The sequence below is a fragment of the Neovison vison genome, chromosome 7 (assembly GCF_020171115.1).
Source record: "Neovison vison isolate M4711 chromosome 7, ASM_NN_V1, whole genome shotgun sequence".
In the NCBI taxonomy this organism is placed as follows: domain Eukaryota; kingdom Metazoa; phylum Chordata; class Mammalia; order Carnivora; family Mustelidae; genus Neogale; species Neogale vison.
The window spans coordinates 34,963,043-34,984,263 of record NC_058097.1 but is presented as its reverse complement, the minus strand read 5'-3'; the positions used below and the strand labels follow the sequence as shown (position 1 = coordinate 34,984,263).

At 36.3% G+C, this 21,221-nt stretch overlaps 1 protein-coding gene across 2 annotated transcripts in view; it reads left to right on the top strand.

Annotated features, from left to right (window-relative positions):
• Positions 1-21,221, top strand: part of PHKB (phosphorylase kinase regulatory subunit beta) — a 234,784-nt gene that overhangs the window by 38,359 nt on the left and 175,204 nt on the right. For both annotated transcript variants that reach the window (XM_044256209.1, XM_044256210.1), the window contains 2 exons: positions 14,430-14,529; positions 20,726-20,833. In XM_044256209.1, the coding sequence (XP_044112144.1) occupies positions 14,430-14,529; positions 20,726-20,833 (208 nt within the window). The remainder of the gene's footprint in view (positions 1-14,429; positions 14,530-20,725; positions 20,834-21,221) is intronic.

Sequence of the window (21,221 nt, the reverse complement as noted above, 5' to 3'; positions counted from 1 at the left end):
ATCGTCTCTGGTTCTTATTTTTGTTGGGATTCCATTCCTGTTGAGGGATGGTTGAGGGAATGTTCAGAGTCCAAAATATCAAATGTGAACCAAGCAAGATGCACCCTCAGAAAATCTAGAGTGGTTGGAAGCCACCACCGAAAGAAACAAAGCCAAGGTGAAACACAAGAGTAAAAATTTTAAAATAAAAAAATCTAAAACAAAAATTTTTTAAAAGGCAGGGGTGAGATAAAGTAAAGGGGGCTGTAATCTCTCAGTGTGGACAGTGTAGGTTGTTCCAGTGTTCCTGGGTGTATTTTGGTCTGTTTGTTAGAGGACACTACTTACCAAAATTACAGGGAAAGTAAAACTTGTGTATATATAAAGGTAATATTGAATAGGGATAAAGGACTGCATGAAGCATATAGTGATAAAAAAATATATAGGTGTGAAAAAGTACAAGTTAAAAAGCTATTATGAAATATAAGTTGATATATTAAACATCTAGTTATAATGAGAATAAGGTCAAAAAAATTCAGAAGAAGCATAAAAGAAGGAATAAAGAGAAAAAGAGATTTGGTTCTGAAAAATAACAAGCTGTGAGACAACGCTTGGAGCTCTATATAGTAGTTTCTCCTGGTGTAGGGATTTTACATTTTTATTGGGACTCTAGGGTTGTCATCCTCTTACTCTTCTAGCCTTTCTTCTTGGGGAGAAGCCTGCCACGCTGTTTCTCACACAACCCTGCTTGGGCAAAGTTACCCTGCTCCCTGTCAGAGGGATGGGCTCAGTGGGAACGGGTCTTTGTGCTTTTGTTCTCTGACTGACAGAAGAGTTTACACAGTTAATTGTAGAGAGGAGGCCACATCAAAAAGAGGGGGAAGGGCAGTGACATGGGTGGGAATCAAACCCCCCTTTGAGACTAACTGTTAGGGTCCGTGATCAAAGGAATGAGACTGATACAAAGCAAAGGTCAAGCAAAACTTTATTTCGCGCCAAGCATCAGGAATCAAACAACTGGTCAGAGCTACCTCTTACGAAAAGGCGGTGACGATGATCCCAACAAGGTCACTTCCAAGAAGGCCACTCTGGACGAGGCCACTCTAGATGACGCTGCTGCTCCGCAGATGAGGCCGCTCCATGATTGGAGCCGTTCCCAAGAAGAGGCCGCTCCCAAGAGAAGGCCACTGCTCAATGAAGTTGCTCCCTGGACAAGGCCGCTCCCAAGAAGAGGCTGTTCTGGACAAGACCATTTCCTGGATGAGGCCACTCCCAATGACGAAGAAGCAACAATGACAAGGAGGACAACCCGGATGACACAGACTCTGCTCCCCACGATACTACTCTGACCAGGCTTCCACCCGGAGGAAGCCACCATTGCGGACAAGGCCACTTGTGGTTCGGGGTGGCGAGGCATTTTGCAGCGAGGCTGCTGGTGTCTAGGGGCCGTTGGCATCTCAGGGCTGCTTACGCCTCGAGACTGCTGGCACCTAGGGGCTGCAGGTGTCTCAGGACCGCAGGCTTCGAGGGACCGCTGACAACTGGACCGCAGATGTCTCGGGACCGCAGGCGTCGAGGGACCGCTGACAACTGGACTGCTAGGCCGCCGCAGGCTGTAGGCTGCAGGCGGCGGCGTTCGGGGCCGCCGCCGGAGGCTGTAGGCTGCAGGCGGGGCGCTCGGGGCCGCCGCCGGAGGCTGGACCGCCGGAGGCGGGGCCTCAGGCGGCTCAAGGCTGCAGGAGCGGCTCGGGCTGCTGGAGACTGTAGGCGGCGGCTCGAGGCCGCGGGAGGCTGGAGACTGCAAACGCGGTTGTAGCTCTTACAAGAGCTCTTACAGCTCTTCTATTCACCGTTGACTCCCCTGCTCTCCGCCGACTTCCACCGCTCTCCGCACCGCTTCACCGCTCTCCGCCGACTTCACCCGCTCTCCACCGACTTCACCCGCTCTCTGTCGACTTCACCGCTCTCCGCCGACTTCACTGCTCTTCGCCAACTCCATCGCTCTCCTGCAGCAGCCCCTGACAGCCTGGCAGAGCAACCTTTATGGGGGTGCCTGAGCCCCGCCCCCACACAGGCGGCCAATTGAATTCCAGTTTCCCCAGTGGCTATACATACGCCTCACTGATTGGATGTCTCCACTCAGTCTGCCCCACCCTTACATTCAGTGTCCACAAGCAAGTTCCTCTGGGAGGGGCAGACCCTTACACTAACCACAAAGGAGAGGGACACCATAACCACAGAGAAGTGAGAGAATCAGACTCCATACCACGTACTCCAGGCACAGGGGACCCTCATTGGCAAGATGAGTCCCTATAACACTGGGCTTGGAAAAATGTATGGGGCTTAACTTCAGGAGTTTTTACCATTAGTAGGGTTCCGTTCTTACATTAAAAATTAGTACATTTTGCTGTAGGATAACTGGTATGTGATAGGAAACTGAGTTCCTGCCTTTAAAGAGTCAACATAAGGGGCGCCTGGGTGTCTCAGTGGGTTAAAGCCTCTGCCTTCAGCTCAGGTCATGATCCCAGGGTCCTGGGATCGAGCCCCGCAATGAGCTCTCTGTTCATCAGAGAGCCTGCTTCCTCCTCTCTCTCTGCCTACTTGTGATCTCTGTCTGTCGAATAAATAAACAAAATCTTAAAAAAAAAAAAAAGAAAGAAAAGAAAGAACCAGCATAAATAACGTGGTTGAGATACAGCAAAGAAGGAACAGTTTTAAAATATTTTCACGTGTCCATAAAAGAGATTTAATCATAAATATCAGAACAAGTGCTGGAGGTGCAGGGATCTTTAAGAGACTTCTCCAAGATCAAAAGAGGTGGCAAGTGCAATTTCTTTCCCCCTACACAGCTTAGAATGTGGGACACTTGTAGAACCATCAAAAAATACACTCCACTTATCTTGCTAGCTCCAAGTGCCCTGCCCTTGTGTTCTCCTGGACATCTGTTCCATCCAACCAGGTCCATTTGGCAGGAATATCTCCAGAGTGTCTCCTGCCACAACATACCCTGCAAGTACTCCTGGGAGATACTCCTACCATTTTACAGTGACTCCTGCCCTGGGGAGTGGGAAAAGATAATCACATACCCTAGTAAGTCCATAGTTCCAGCAGCTGAACTTTATAGCTAGCAGCTTAGAGATAGTGCCTTGCCAATCAGTGTTACTGCAGTCTTGGCAGACAGATTGGGGCCAGGCATCTGGTTTGACAGTCAACACTAACTACTAACAAAAACCTGTCAGGACAAGAAAAGGAGGTCAGTGTGACCTCACACAGGTCAGTGTGACCAGCCCCAGCAGGTTGGCTAAGGGCAAGCATCTGGTCTGATAGAAGACACTATTGCAATACAACCCCAAATGCAGCTGCAAACTGGCCCCTTAACAATACAGAGGCAAAACCCTACTTGGTGTATTAACAACAGGCAAAATAGGCCATTGCAACTGATAGGACTGAAGGCAAATACAGCTCAGCCATAATAGTAGGTTGCGTACAACTCACATGGGAGATACCACTAAATGATGTGTCTGGTTTTGATGAATAGAGAGCATTGTGTTATAGGGCACTACAGGACCTTGTCTTCATAAGACCACTACTTTCAAGAGCAGGTGATGTAGCTGACTTTTCTAATACATGGAAACAACCAGTTAGACAAAATGAGATAGAGAAATATAACCCAATTGGAAGAAGAGGTCAAAACCACAACAAAAGAGCTAAATGAAATGGAAATAAGCAATATGTCTGATAAAGAATTCAAAGTAATGGTCATAAAGATACTCACTGGCCTTGAGAAAAGAATGGAGGCTTTCAGTGAGGCCTCCAACAAAAAGAAAATGTAAAAAAGAACCAGTCAGAAATGAAGAAGTCAATAATTGAAATAAAAAATACACCAAAGGGAATCAATATAAGGATAGAGGTGGCAGAAGAATGTGATGATCAACCTGGAAGACAGGGTACAGGAAAGCAACTTGGCTGAATAGCAGAAAGAAAAAAAGTACAATAAAAAGTGGTAATAAACGATTTCAGCAATATGATCACATGTAATAATGGTCACCTTATAGGGATCCTAGGAGGCAGAAAATTTATTTGAAGAAATAAAATGAAAAACTTCCCAAATCTAGGGAAGGAAACACATGCATATTTGGAAATCACAGAGAGCCCCCAATGAAATTAACCTAAGGAGGTCCATACCAAGCCACATAATAAAAATGGCAAAAAGTAATGACCAAGAATTTCAAAGGCAGTAAGAGAAAATAAAACAGTTACAAATAAGGGAAACCTCATAAGGCTATCGGCTGATTTTTTCAACAGAAATTTTGTAGGCCAGAGGAGAGTGGCATGGAAGGAAAAACCTGCAACTAAGAATATGCTCCCTAATAAAGTTATAATTCAGTATTGGAGGAGAGTGAGTTTTCTAGAAAAAAAGTTAAAGGAGTTTATCCCCACTAAACCAGCCTTCTAGAAGTCATTAAAGGGAATTCTTTGAGTCGAAAGAAAAGGCCATATTCAAAGGTAAGAAAATTATGAAAGGAAAAAAAATTCACAGGCAAATGCAAACATGAGAAAACTAGATTAATCACTTATTAAACCAGTACAGAGGCTAAAGAAAGAGAGCAATAAAGTCAATTGTATCTATAAAAATCAGTCAAGAGATTCACAAAATAAAAGGATGTTATGTATGACATCATATACATGAAACATGGGGAGGAGGGAGTTAAAATTCAGTGCTTTTTGAATGGATTCAAACGTAAGTGACCGTCAACTTAATATAGACTGTTGTATGCATTAGATGTTATATGTGAACCTAATGGTAACCACAAATCAAAAACTTATAATAGATACACAGAAAATAAAGAGGAAGAAATCCAAGCATAAAACTCAAGAGGAAGAGAAGAAAGGAACAGAGAAGAGCTACAAAAACAAGCATAATATAAGTAACAAAATGGCAATAAATATATACCTGTTCATAAAGTACTTTAAATGTAAATGGACTAAATGCTTCCATCAAAATACGTAGTGCAACTGAATGGATAAAAAAGCAGGACCATTATCTGTATGCTACCTATAAGAGACCCACATCAGACCTAAAGACACATGTAAATTGATTTTGTAGATAGAGAAAAACATTTATCATGCAAATGCAAGCAAAAAGAAAGCTAGTTTAGCAATATTTATATCAGACAAAATAGACTTTAAAACAAAGACTATAACAAGAGACAAAGAGATCATAATGATGAAGGGAACAATCCAACAAGAGGGTATAACAATTGTAACTATTTATATACCCAACATGGGAGCACCTAAATACATAAGCTATAATATAGACAAATGGATAAACTGACGGGAATACAATAATAGTGGGTGACATTAATACACTAGCTACATCAATATAGATCATTTGGACAGAAAATCAGCAAGGAAAGAGTGTCCTCGGATTACACATTGGATCAGATGGGCTTAACATATTCAGAACGTTCCATCCAAATTAAGTGGAATACACATTCTTTTCCAATGCGCCTGGCATAGTCTCCAGGTGATATCACATGTTAGATCACCAAAGAAATCTCAATAAATTAAAAAAGACTAAAATAATGTTATGCATCTTTCATGACCAAAACAGTATGAAAGCAGGAAGTAATAACAAAAATAAAATCTGTAAGGGACAGAAATACATGAAGATGAACTAACAGTCTACTAAACAATGAATGGGTCATCTGACAAAATCAAAAACTACATGCAACAAATGAAAATGAAAACATGAGGTGACACAAATACATGAAGACAAAATAACATTCTACTAAACAATGAATGGCTCATCCATCAAATGAAATAAAAAAACTACATGTAAGCAAATGAAAATGAAAACACAGGGTGTCTGGGTGGGTCAGTCAGTTAAGCATCTGACTCTTGGTTTTGACTTGGGTCATGATCTCAGGGTTGTGAGGTCAAGTCCTCTGTACTCTGTGTGGAATTTGATTCTCTCTCCTTCCTCTGCCCTCCTGTTCATGATGTCTCTCTCTCAAATAAATAAATCTTAAAAAAAAAAATGAAAACACAATAGTCCAAAATTTGGGGGATACAGCAAAACCTGTTCTAACAGGGGCAAAACCTCAAGAAAAATTTCCAATAAACAACCTAATCTTAACAGCTAAAGGAGCTAGAAAACGAAGAACAAAGTCAGTAAAGATTAGAGTAGAAATAAATGAAATAGAGACTAAAAAAATAGTAGATTAATGAAACCAAAAGGTGGTTCTTTATAAATCTCATTGAAGTAAATAAGCCTTTAGCCAGACTTTAAAAAATAACTAACTAACTAAATAAATAAATAAATAAGGAGAGGACTCAAAAAATGAAGTTGAAGTAACAATAACACAGAAATACAGTGGATTATAAAAGAATATTATGAAAAACTATATGCCAACAAATTGGACAACCTGGAAGAAGTGGAAATTTCTTAAAAACATAAAAACTAACAAAACTGAAGCAGGAAGAAGTAGAAAATTTGAACAGACCAATTACTAGCAATGAAATGGACTCAGTAATAATAAAAAAATCTCCCAACAATAAAAGTCCAACACCAGAGAGCTTCCAAGGATGAATTCTACCAGATATTTAAAGAAGAGTTAATACTTATTCTTCTCAACTATTCAAAAAAAGTAGAAAATGAAGGAAAGCTTCCAAATTCATTCTATGAGGTCAGCAGTACCCTAATATCAAGCCATATAAGACACTAGAATAAAACTACAGGTCACTATCTCTAATGAGCACAGATGCAGGGATTCTTAAGAAAATACTAGTAAACTGAATCCAACTATATATTAAAATAAATTAACGATGATCAAGTGGGATTTTTTTTCAGGAATACAAGGGTGGTTCAATATTTGCAAATCAATGAATGTGATATAATCAAAAGAGAATGGATAAAAACATGATCATCTCAATAGATGTGGAAAAAGCATGTGATGAAGTACATTATCCATTCATGATAAAAGCTCTCAACAAAGTAGTTTTAGAGGGAACATACTTCAGTATAATAAAGGCTATATATGAAAAATCTGCAGTTAATATACTCAGTGGTGAAAAACAGAGCTTTTTCTCTCAGATCATGATCAAGACATGTATGTCCACTCTCACTACTTTAATCAATATAGTACTGGAAATCCTAGCCACAGCAATTAGTCAAGAAAAAGAATGAAAATTATCCAATTGGAAAAAAAAGAAGTAATACTTTAACTATTTGTAGATGAGAGGCTTATATAGGAAACAGAAACTATTAAAGCTTTACCAAGTAACCCCTAGAACTGATAAATGAATTCAGTAAAGTCTGAGAATACACAATTAATATACAAAAACCTTTCGGCTTTCTATACTCTAATAATGAAGTACCACATGAGAAATTAAGGACCTGTCCCAATTACATTTGCACAGGGAAGAATAAAATTACTAGTAGTAAACCTAACCAAGGAGATGAATGACCTATACTCCAAACACTATAACTTCTGAACATAAGTGAAGATGACACAAATAAAAAAATATTCCAGGCTCATGGATTAGGGGAACTGATATTGTTAAAATGTTCATACTACCCAGAGCATCTACAGATTTGATGCAATTACTATTAGAGTACCAACCACATTTATCACAGAACTAGAACAAATAATCCTGAAATTTGTATGGAGTCACAAAAGACCCCAAATAGTCAAACGATCTTGGGAAGGAAGAACAACTCTGCTATATCACTATAGCAGAGTTCCAGATAGAGAACAAAGCAGAATAATCAAAACAGTATGGTACTATCACAACAGTAGTCACATAGATCAGTGGAACAGAAATGAAAGACCAGAAATAAACCCACATTTGTATAGTCAATTAATTCTGCAACAAAGGAGACAATAGTGTACAGTCGGGAAAAGACAGTCTTTTCAGTAAATGGTGCTGGGAAAACTGGACAGCTACATGCAAAAGAATGAAAACTGTACCAGTTTCTTATACCATACACACACACACAAAAAAAAAAAAACCTGGAAATGGATTAAAGACCTAAGTGTGAGACCTGAAACCATAAAATTTCTAGAAGAAAACGTAGGCAACAAGTTTTTAAAAAAATGACCATAGTTCTAGTTATGTCTCCTTAGGAGAACCAAAGCAAAATTAAACTATTGGGACTATACCAAAACAAAAAGAATTTGCACAGCAAAGGAAACCAGCAGCAATGCAAAAAGGCAACCTAGTGAGTGGGACAACATCTTTGCAAGTGATATATTTGACAAGGGGTTAATATCCAAAATATATAAAGAACTTAAAACACTCAACACAAAAACCCCCAAATAGTTCAATTAAAAAGTGGGCAGAGGATCAGTTTTTAAAGTGAAGACATATCCATGGCTAACAGGTATATGAAAAGAAGGGCATCATCACTAATCATCAGGGAAATGCAAATTAAAACCACAATGAGATATCACTTTACACCTCTCAAAATCTAATATAAAAAACAAGAAATTATAAGTATTGGAGGATGTGCATAAAAAAGATCCCTTGTGTGCTGTTGGTAGGAATGCATATTGGTGTAACCTCTGTGGAAAACATGGAAGTTCCTCAAAAATGTTAACTAGAATTACCATATCATTCAGCAATTCCTCTACTTGGTATTTATCCAAAGAAATGACAACACTAGTTCAACAAGATATGTACCCCAATGTTTATTGTAACATTGGCAATGTCATAGATACAATATCATTGTTTCCATGCCTAGAAACATCCCAAGTGTCCATTCATTGATGAATGGATAAAGAAGATGTATTATGTGTGTGACACACACACACACACACACATACACACACACAGACACTCACACTGGAATATTACCCAGGCCCAAAAAAGAATGAAATTTTGCTATTTACAACAACATGGAGGGATATAAAGGGTATAATGCAAAGTAAAATAAATTGGAGAAAGATAAGTTCCATATGATTTACTTATGTGGAATTAAGAAACAAAACAAATGGACAAAGAAGAAAAGAGGCAAGCCAAAAAAGACCCACAACAAAACAAAACAAAAAACCACACTTCAAAATGGTGAAAAAATAATGAATACTGTTTTTCTGAAAATAAATAAATTGAAAAAAATATGTTCAACAAAGAAGGTGTATTCTTGCATACATACATTGTTATTTTATTTATATAAAGTAAAAAAGCAAAATAAAAATCTATGATGATATAAATTAAAAAAAAATAAAATGCAGATAACAAATTCTGGTTGCCAGATGGGTAGAATAGATAAAGGAGAGCAAGAGTACACGTTTCTTGATGAGCACTGGGTAATATTTGTTGTTAAATCATTATATTGTATTCCTGAAACTAATGTAACACTATGTTAATTATACTTCATTTAAAAAATGAAGAAAAGGAATAAAATGTTATATTAGTCAACAAAAAATAAACATGAAATTCAAATTCAATCCTTGATTGGATCATGCATTAAAACTAAATCCTAGGGGCTTCTGGGTGGCTCAGTGGGTTAAAGCCTCTGCCTTCGGCTCAGGTCATGATCCCAGGGTCCTGGGATCGAGCCCCGCATCAGGCGCTCTGCTCAGTGGGGAGACTGCTTCCTGCCCCTCTCTGCCTGCCTCTCTGCCTACTTGTGATCTCTGTCTGTCAAAAAAATAAATAAAATCTTAAAAAACAAAACAAAACAAAAACCAAAAATATAAATCCTAGAAGGTATATTTTGAGTATAATTGGATATATTTGTTATAGTATATATATTAGATAATTTACTAGCAATATTTAATTCCTTGGATATAATGATAATATTGTTCTAAAGGTGAATGTCTTTGAAGACAAATTTTTGAAGTGTCTGAGGGTGGTGATTTTTGTAGTTTACTTTCAAAAAGTAGAAAAATTATAGAGAATGCAAGCTAATTTTAGTAATTGGGGAATCCAGGTGAAGATTAAAATGTTTATTCATTGTAACATTCTTTTCATTTTTCTATGGACCTGAAATTTTTCTGAATAAAATTTTTGGGGAATTTTGCTTGAAAAAATATAATATATAGGCCTTTTCCCAGAAAGCTTCAGATATTTGATAGAGAATTTCAAGTCCTTTCTTCGTGGGCATACTCTATGTACTAACTCCCTGGATAATTTATCTTCTTATGTATGTAAAGCATTACATTTTTTTTTTTTTTTAATTACTAGCAAGGGAATTGTTTCCCTTTTGGAGAAATGCAAGAGTACTTATCACAGAATTATTTAAATCCTTTTTACTTTTGCAATATTAAACCATGAAAGGATTTGTTTAGAGAATTTCATGTTAAATTAATAGACTTTTTTTTTAATTAATAGACGTTTCTAATTCTACTTGTTAATGGTAGTGAAATCATACGGATTACATTAGGGAGAATTCTTAAAAAATTACGCTGTCAATATTTTATTTTCAGAAACTTATATTTACCTTTTTTTAATGAATGCATAATATAAAATTATTAATTTTTAAAAATTGTGAGTAGTTTGATTTTTCTCATTGCATTGGTTTTCAGTCTTATTAACAATCTCTTGAAACCTCGTATCTGTTTGGATTTGTTTCTGTGTGTGTGTTTGTGTGTGTGTGTAGTGAGTACTTAAAAAGATTTTATGCTTTATATTTTATTTTATTTATTTTATTTTTTTTTAAAAGATTTTATTTATTTATTTGACAGAGAGAGATCACAAGTAGGCAGAGAGACAGGCAGAGAGAGAGAGAGGAGGAAGCAAGCTCCCTGCTGAGCAGAGAGCCCGATGCGGGACTCGATCCTAGGACCCTGAGATCATGACCTGAGCCGAAGGCAGCGGCTTAACCCACTGAGCCACCCAGGCGCCCAACCTCGTATCTGTTTGGATTTGTTTCTGTGTGTGTGTTTGTGTGTGTGTGTAGTGAGTACGGGCGCCTGGGTGGCTCAGTGCGTTAAGCCGCTGCCTTCGGCTCGGGTCATGATCCCAGATCCTGGGATCGGGTCCCGCATGGGGCTCTCTGCTCAGCAGGGAGCCTGCTTCCCTCTCTCTCTCTCTCTGCCTGCCTCTCTGCCTACTTGCGATTTCTCTCTGTCAAATAAATAAATAAATAAAAATCTTAAAAAAAAAAAAAAAAAGATTTTATGCTTTATATTTTATATGCATGTAAGAGTATAATTGGTGTTATTTAATTAATCAGATATGGTCATTATTTTGTTTTTAGAGACAATGAGATGATTTCTTTGCAAAAATACCCTTTAATTTTTTGAATATAGTATAATATTTTGAATGTAATATAATATTACAAGTCCACATTATAATTTTGTTGAGGAAAGAAAAATTGACTAGCATGTTTGACTTTGTAAAATGTCATTTATAGGAACGCCTGGATGGTACAGATAATTAAACATCTGACTCTTGGTTTTGGCTTGGATCATGATCTCAGGGTCCTGGGATTGAGCCCTACATCCAGCTCTGCACTCAGTGTCGAGTCTGCTTGGGATTCTCTCTCCCCTTGCCCCTTCTGGTCATGCTTTCTCTCTCTCTCTCTCTCTCTCAAAATTAATTAATTAATTTAAACATTTTTTAAAAAATAATAAAATATTTATGTCATGTTGCAGTTCCCAATGTACCAGTGTTTATTTATATTTTTAAAAGATTTTATTATTTATTTGACAGAGAGATACTGAGAGAGGGAATACAAGCAGGGGAATTGGGAGAGGGAAAAGCAGCCTTCCCACTGAGCAGGGAGCCCGATTTGGGGCTTGATTGCAGGACACCAGGACCATGACCCGAGCTGAAGGCAGATACTTATGATTGAGCCACCCAGGCAATTATTTTATTTTATTTTATTTTATTATTTTTTATTTATTTTTTTCAGGCAATTATTTTAAAGACAAGTTTGGCCCTAGTGTACCAGTATTTAAAATTATAGCTGTATTATATTATATATAACTATGTATTTATTGTAATTAATGTAAACATTTTTATATTTTATTATATAGTTAAAATTAATTTAATTATATATGTTTATTATTTTTGTTTACATGATTCAGTTTAAAACTGTTTCTGAACCTACTCAACTACACAAAATCTGTTAAATGAGTTTTGATTCTATACTTTATGCTTTATTAAAAAGTATTATGTAATTTTTTTTCATTTTTGTGTTTCTAATATAATTTTTAGAGAAAAACATGACTTTAAATTAGGGTTCAAATATGGAATTAAGTTTTCTTTTTATATTTGAGAAGAGTAAGTGATATTTTGAAAAGAGTATTGACTTGAAAGAGTATGTGTAGACTGTATAAATATATATGCATATATATATAGGAAGAATGAGAATGAATAGCAAACATTTGCAGCACTGTCCAAGGGGGAGAGAGAGGTAGACTTTCTGCAGGAAATCAGCCCATTTCTTCCTAGCGTTAGATTTATAGCTGTTAAAGGAGTTGAGTTTAATAGGTGATCCTAACTAGTTTTGGTAAACAATCAGGTTACGTGACTCTTTCAACCAAACAATATTGATTTTATTTTCCTTTAAGCTTGTTTGTAGGGAAATAATGTACTGACAGGATTCAAGTATCCAGTTTCTTTCACTGGTTTATATTTATAAGTACAGAATTCTAGTTTAGGTATAATAACAGGACTTAATATGGTAGAAATATTTGAACAACACTTGCACATAGCTTATGATCAGTAAATTCACAGATGAAGTTTAAAGTTCTTTAATTATTCATTTTTTAAAATTAGAAGTATTCTTCAGAGCCCATTGAAACTTGAATTGACATCCACAGGGTTTGTTGGTTTTTTGTTTGTTTGTTTTGTTTTTAAATTTTATTTTATTTTATTTTCAGTGTTCCAAAATTCATTCTTTATGCACCACACCCAGTGCTCCATGCAATACGTGCCCTCCATAATACCCACCACCAGGCTCACTCCATCCCCTATCTCATCCCCTCCATAGGGCTTGTTAAAGAGAGTAGAATATTGCCAGATCTTGGCAGAAAATAGAGAAATTATTTTGGATCATCAGATTCACTTTAAATCTTTGAAAAGGTAATACATGTAGACTTGTTGCCTAAATGTTTTTACTCACATAAAACTATTCATTTACTTTCTCAGTCAGAAGAAAAATATTCTTCTGCTTTCTGTTTTATTTGCAGAAGAACAGAGAAATAGAAGTTCATTGAAATATAAGAACTCTATAATGGGTGATTTATTCTGGAATATTTTTGTTTTGGTTAAATGGTTGTTGAAATTAGGGGCAGAGAATTACTTTAAAAGACAAATTTGGAAAAACTCGATTTGTTTTTGCTTTTAGATGAAGTAGGAATTGGAAACAGATTTCATTGAGCTTAATCTATCCAAAGTGTGCTGTTTCCTTCATCTATCAATTCCTGGTCCACTGTTACCTGTGCCATAATTTGTCTCTATTAAAACACTTGCGTAGCACATTAGACAGAAAAATAAAGCATAGAGCAAAATCATGGTAGTTGTACTGTAGTGCTTGCATCTGAAGGGAGGAATGATGTTCTAATAACAGCTTACTTTTGCCTGACATTGACAGTGCTATGTTAAAATGATCATTATTCCTTCTTGTACTGGTCTATGAGATGTGCAGTTGGAAACGGAGGCATTGTAGTATACTTTTTAAGGAGACAAGTGACACTTTTTCTCAAGTGTGGATGATTGCCAGATATTTCCATTAAGATTTAGCAAACCAATGAATAAGTTACTTTCATTTGCAGTAGTGGGTAACTCTCATTACTTTTTGATTCATGGTGAAAAAGGAACTTAAGGACAGAAGGACAACTTAACCTTGCTTTATGGTTAGATTTTAGCTGTTTTTTTTTTTTTTTTTTCTTTTTGAAAGCCAACAATATAAACATTGGTTGATTGATTTTAAACTATGAGCCAAGAGTATAAAACTGCCCAAATACATCATGTTTCATACTGGATATGTGTTTATTTGAAGACATCCTTGACTAAACTGCCCACCCTGACATTATTAAACACATGGTAGAGCAAAGAAGGCATGTGTCCACCTTAATCTGTGTTGCCTTGAATACAAGTGGCCATTGCATAACCTAAAGGGATTGATACTAAAAATTGCCTCTACTCTATAACAGCAAATTCAAAAAATCTCTTGGTAGATTTTTCCAATATATCATATCCTTTAAAGTTTCAGCCAAGTCAATGTAGAAATATTGTATGCTATTTCTGAAGCAATTGGCTTACTTCCTTAAAAGAAGGAGAAATCAACACAAGTTTCATCTTGGGATTTTTTTTTTTTTTTTTTTTGCAGCATTTCTACATCTGCTGGGAAAATGGAGTTTCACTGTTACAGAATTAGTAGATGTCGCCAGAACATAGGATTAGTCAGATAGTTAAATACTTAATTACCGAAAGCTCTGCTTCCTTTTCAAATGCATTTCCAATTTGTTTCATGAGTTATCTCTCTCACCCAGGCGCATTGATGATGACAAGGGAAGGACCCATGAGCTGGAGCACTCCGCTATAAAATGTATGAGAGGAATTCTCTACTGCTATATGCGTCAGGCCGATAAGGTAAAACACTGTAGTGTGGACTGGAATTCTCACATCATTCTGAAGGATTAATTTAACCAGTATAGCAATAGCATCTTCTGAAGAAGAATGTACTTTCAAAAGGTAAAGCCACATCCTAGGGCTGTCTAGATAGGTTAAAACAGCCTCTGCATTCCCAGCCCAGGGTTTGAAATACTGAAATTGAAGAAACAGATTAAGTGAGAGGTGATTGAGAATTGTTATTTAGGATTGAATTTGTTTGTATTTCACATCTGGTGTTTGCTTGATAAAGACTCAGTTTCTCAGGAACCTTACAATATCCATAAGTCTAACGAATATTATATTGCTTAAGAAAATCCTTATCAAAATTCCTTTTGTACATGTGATTGCCCTGACTTAAGTGAACTTCAGTTTATTTTTGTTTTTTAGATTCTATTTATTTATTTGTCAGAGACAGAGAGAATGCATGCGCACAAACGGGGGGAGTGACAGGCAGAGGGAGACACAGTGTCCCCTCTGAGCAGGGAGCCTGATGTGGGCCTTGATCCCAGGGCCCTGGGATCATGACCTGAGCCAAAGGCAGGTAGATACTTAACCAGCTGAGCCTCCCAGGCATCCCCGAACTTCAGCTTAAAAATACTTCATAATTTACATGTAGAGAGGACAGAAATGATTGGCTTAGAAAATAGCCAATTTTACAGGTTATTGTGGAATACATAATTGGTAATTATTATTGTTATTATTAAAGTAATATACATAATAAGAACTGCAAGGTACTATGTAAATATAATATAATATTTCTCCTACTCACCTACATCCCTTTGTCTTCAGGTCCTAATATATTAAGTGTCCATATATCAGTGACTATATCTTGGGCCCCCAAGACTACCAGGTTCGATGGTTCATGAGCAAAGATGCACATCAGTAATTACACAGTCAATTTTGATCACTTAATATTTTGTATATTTTTATCTTGTGATTATTAGATTTTTTGTGATCGCACATTTTCTTCCTAGGATCTGTATCTGAAGTCAAAGCTAACAAAAAATTATATTTTGTCCCCAGAATGTGACAACAAGAAAATGTTATTTGGCAGAAAAAGTAGATTTTTTTCACCAGTTGATAATAAAGATATGTAATAAACCTGTAGTTGTCTGCTGAGATTTGATTTTATAAATTATTATCATAAAAGTCTTTCATTTGATGAAATAATATCCTATTGGTGTACTTGAATTAAACTAGTGTGTTATATATTTTGAAGTAACTGTGATTAAAGATTTTTTTTTCTTCTGGGAAAATTACTGTGAGAAGTTTACTGTTTATTTCACATTTATTATTTCATGAATGGCTAATGTCTGTGAATTAACTTTTCTCTTAAGGAAACATTGTGAAAGCCATGAATTTTGTATTTACTAAACAAACTGACAGACTTAAAATTAGTATGGTTTATCAAAAGGGAGGAAATGAAGAGTTCCTTGTGGCTTATTTAACCAGTTGTTAATATCTCTTTCTAAATATCATTCAACCTTACTAACCAGTCTTCACAATTTTTTTTTAAGATTTTTATTTTATTTATTTGACAGACAGACATCACAAGTAGGCAGAAAGGCAGGCAGAGAGAGAGGAAGGGAAGCAGGGTCCCTGCCGAGCAGAGAGCCTGATGCGAGGCTCAATCCTAGGAACCCGGGATCATGACCTGAGCCAAAGGCAGAGGGCCCAACCCACTGAACCACCCAGGATCCCCCACAATTTTTTTTTTTTAATTTAAATTTTGTTTGTTAACATATAGTGCAGTATTGGTTTCTGGAGTGATTCATCACTTACATGTAATACGCAGTGCTCATCCCAACACATGCCATCCTTAATACCCGTTACCCGTCTAGCCGATCCCCCACCCACCTCCCCCATCAATCATCAGTTTATTCTTTTTTTTTTCCAATTTATTTATTTTCAGAAAAACATTATTCATAATTTTTTCACCACACCCAGTGCTCCATGCAAGCCGTGCCCTCTATAATACCCACCACCTGGTACCCCAACCTCCCACCCCCCCGCCACTTCAAACCCCTCAGATTGTTTTTCAGAGTCCATAGTCTCTCATGGTTCACCTCCCCTTCCAATTTACCCAAATTCCCTTCTCCTCTCTAATGCCCCTTGTCCTCCATGCTATTTGTTATGCTCCACAAATAAGTGAAACCATATGATAATTGACTCTCTCTGCTTGACTTATTTCACTCAGCATAATCTCTTCCAGTCCCGTCCATGTTTATTCTTTATCATGAAGAGTCACTTATAGCTTGTTTCCCTCTCTCTTTTTTTTCTTTTTCCCCTTCCCATAACGCTCATCTGTTTTTTTCTTCAATTCCACATAAGATTGAGATCAAATTTGTCTTTCTCTGACCAATCTTCACAATTACGTTTTCTTTTGAATACAGCTTAAATGGGACTTAAGATGTCTTGAATTTCTTAAATTATAAAGAATTAGCGTTTCTTTCCTTTATTTAGTTATGATGCTAGATAATTAAAATAAGTATGGGGGAGCCTGGGTGGTGCAGTCAGTTAAGTGTCTGCCTTCAGCTCAGGTCATGATTTGAGGGTCCTGGGATTGAGCCCTACATCAGGCTCCCTACTTAGCAGGAAGCCTGCTTCTCCCTCTGCCTCTGCTGCTCTCCCTGTTTGTGCTCTCTTTCTCTCTGACAAATAAATAAAATCTTAAAAAGTAAGTGTGAGTTTTAAGAGAAGGTATGGGGCACATTAGGATTAGGTATTTATACTTACCACCAAATATAAGGTTTTACAGATTTTAAAGCAGTTTTTATAGTTGTAATTTTTTTTTTTTTAAGAGAGAGCTCATGCACATGTGTGTGAGTGGAGAATGGTGTAGAGGGAAGGAGAGGGAGAGAGAATCTTAAGCAGACTGCCTAGCTTGGAACCTGACACAGAGCTTGACTTCACAAGCCTGAGATCATGATGTGAGCTGAAATCAACATCAGACACTTAACCACCCAGGCACCCCTGTAATCTTTCATGATCCCATAACTTTTTATAGTTAGAATGGAGGATATTATCATGATTCACATATGACTCTGAGGGAGTGACTCTGAGATTAGATTTAACGACACACAGCCAGCTCACTGCTTCCTACCAAACCTTCACCTTGTTGATGTTTACAGTTTCTATCATGATTATGTAGTAGCAGGGAAGGTTACCAAATTTTAAAGTTGTGAAATGCATATCTTTTGCCTTTTTCTTAAAACTAATGTGAAGCGTATTTGTAGTAATCATTTGCTATTTGACACTAAGATTCATCTTCTTTGTCTTCTGAAGTAAAATCATGATATACTTCTTGACATATTTTCTAAAAATACTTTATAAAAGAAATATTTTATTTCATTATGCACTTGAATGAATAGAGTCGTCCTTGTTTTGCAGAGTGTAGAGCAATCTGATTTCTATTACTATCGTGCTACTTGTCTTAAAATGCCTACTTACTCATATTAGGTGTTTTTCTTTTTTTAACTTCTAAATGTTCATATACTTACTCTCTCATTTACTCTATTTTCTAATACTCCCTAAGGAGAAGCATTCAGAATTTTTCAAAATAAATTCAATTTGCATTTAGTATTTTGGAAGGCACAGATTTCCTTTAGAATGGACTATGAATGTTGCTGTCCCTAGCTGTCTACATAAAAAATTTGTCTAAAATGTTATTGAGTAGTTTCTAGTTCAGATTTAATGATTTTTAATGAAAAATCATTAGATTTTATAAAATTTATCATTCCAGCATTCCCTTATGAGATGATTTTTCTCACTTACATGCTATGTTATTTTATAAATTAATAATGGTTGACAAAATACTCACCTTTTCCTAAATGATAAACTGTTTATTCACAATGATTTAAGTTTTCAGGAAAAATCTAAGTAAAATACAAACAGCGAAAACATTATTCTAGGTTTTTTTTTTTTTTTGCCTAGAAAATTTTGCTTTAATCATTCTTTATTTTTACTTGCCAAATGCCAGACATATAAAATAATGATTAATGTCACCTTATTATTGACTGATTTCAAGGATAATTATTGTCTATAATTCACAAACACTATGTCCCATTAATTTTCAAAGCTTGTATAATTTGGGTCTTATTTTTTTCTGAAATTTTAAGTTGTTTGTCTTATAACAGCTGCAAGACTCAAAACATGGTTACATAATTTTCTGTTTGAGTATCCTTAATCATTTAATAGTTGCTTTTCCCCTGACACAGTGATTGAATATAAATTCTCATGTTGGGTACTTGTGTGTCTTGAAGACAAATGACAAACACTGCATTGTCAACTGTAGCAATAACTTTATTAAACAGTTAAGACCTTATCCTTTTGGGTCTCTATCAAGTAGGCAGAATGTATTTTAACTTAACCATATTTTTGTCTAAGAGCCCAGACTAATAATGTTCAATACCTTGAGATACTAGTGTGAAACGACCACATTTGATTTCTATTTGTGTAGTCTAATACTGTGGCTGCAGTTTCAGATACTGAGAAGGAATAGCCTTCTCACCTTCTCTGAGTTAATACTCAATGGCTTGGTCACTGTACATAGTACACATAGAAGATACACATCCCTACCTTTGTCCTTACCCTTTCATTCCTGAGTATCTCCTGGTAGGGCCTAGCTTTCATTTTGTTGACTTGAATGATAGGAAGGGCTGTGTATTTATTTGTGGGGTATTTACAGGCTCTTGGGGGTGGGGAGGGGATGCAAAGATGTATTAACCCTCTAGCATGGCACTGTCCAGTAAACTTTGTGTGATGACAGAAATGTTCTGCATTAATGTGTTGAACAAAGCAGAAGCTACTAGTCACATATGATAGTGTTTGATACAGTCAGTGTGACTGAGGTACTGAATTTCTGAACTTTGTTTAGTTGTAAATTAGTTAGCTGTTTATTGCTAGTGGCTGCCATATTGGGTAGTGTAACTTCTAGAGACCTATAAGATAGAGATACAGACAACTAATAAAAAGAAGAGAGAAGAAGTTACTGAAGGATAAGTACCCTGTGTGGAGTCCAGAGGAAGGAATTTAAGGAACATTTCAGAAGGGACTTTATAAAAGAAGATTTTTTTTGGAGGTAGAATTTTAAGGATGAGAAAATTTGAAGGTGAAGAAAAGAGCTTGGTTCTATGTACTTCATTAGCCAAGTGAAACAATGCAAAGTCATAACATTGTAGATATTATCATCACTTACATATTTTAAAAGGAAGAAAAAATTATTTCATTTACATATAGCTAGGTGTTATTCTATTCATTGTCTGTTCTTATTCATCTTTTTTTTTTCACATGTATTTTTTTTCCAATTTATTTATTTTCAGAAAAACAGTATTCATTATTTTTTCACCACACCCAGTGCTCCATGCAAGCCGTGCCCTCTATAATACCCACCACCTGGTACCCCAACCTCCCACCCCCCTGTTCTTATTCATCTTATACTTCTAGGAGCTAGCATAGTACTTGACATATGATTGGTTTCAGTATATAGTCACCAAATTGAATTAAACAGGCCCTTAAAAAGTAGATGGATTTCTTTTTTTGTCCTTGGAGTTTGTTAGATCACTTAGTATTTACTTAGTATTCTAAAATGGTTAAACTTTATATGCAGTTAATAAATACAAGTGTGTTATGTTCTCTTGGAATTGATGACTTAGTAAGGAGAGTATATGTGGCAAAGGAAATGAAAACCTGTTGATAGGAACGTAGGTTAAAATTGGTCATCTTTAGAGAAAGAAGCAGCATTTGAAGTTTTGAACACTTACTTAGAATTAGAATTAGAATGAGGTCTAAATCCATGGAAGCATTTCCAAGTGGGGTGTAATCCCTGAAATCCTGTCCCACAGAGTAAACTATTATTTGACCCTAAAATAAAATGAATATAAAACAACTGTAAAAGCTGTTGGTACCATACTCACAAGCTCCATATTACACTTGACTTGCTATTTTTGAAATATCAGCTATTCAATAATCATGTTAACTGTTAAGTTAGTAGTTATATGAGTTTTGTTGGTGTGTTGTTTCTTTAGAAAAAGTAATATATCTGTTTTACTCTGTATTCTGCCTTTAGGCTATGGTTTTCTCTTTTAAAAGGTTTCATGAAAAATAATTTATAATCTCTAAAGTTGGATGATATTGTGAGTTAGTAGCACTATTTGAATTTTGTATTTGATTCTAGGTCCAGCAGTTTAAGCAGGACCCACGCCCAGCAACCTGTCTTCACTCTATTTTCAATGTGCACACAGGAGATGAGGTCTTCTCCTATGAGGAATATGGTCATCTTCAGGTAAAAGGAGAAGTCTATAAGTTTTCTTCTTCTCTGTTCATAGTCTGTATCATAGAAGGTTTGGGGATATTTGCAAGTTTTAGAAAGCAGATTTCATAAATTATTCACAACAGAAGTAGAAAACCAACCCTAAAATGAGGATGTGAAATGGTAGGTTCCAGGGCTGAGTTAGTAATTGTGATTGAGCATCAACTCAGACTGAGGTCTTGGTCTGCAAGGAATAAAGAGCAACTGGATAACTTACAATATTATTCCTATCTCAATGAAGCTTGTACTTACTCTCAAATTTAGAAGAATTTCACCATTTAGGAACTACGGAATAAAAGACAGTTGGCAGTGATATAGCAGCAAGTCAGAAATTTTTGTTATGTGACAGTTCAGTTTTGGT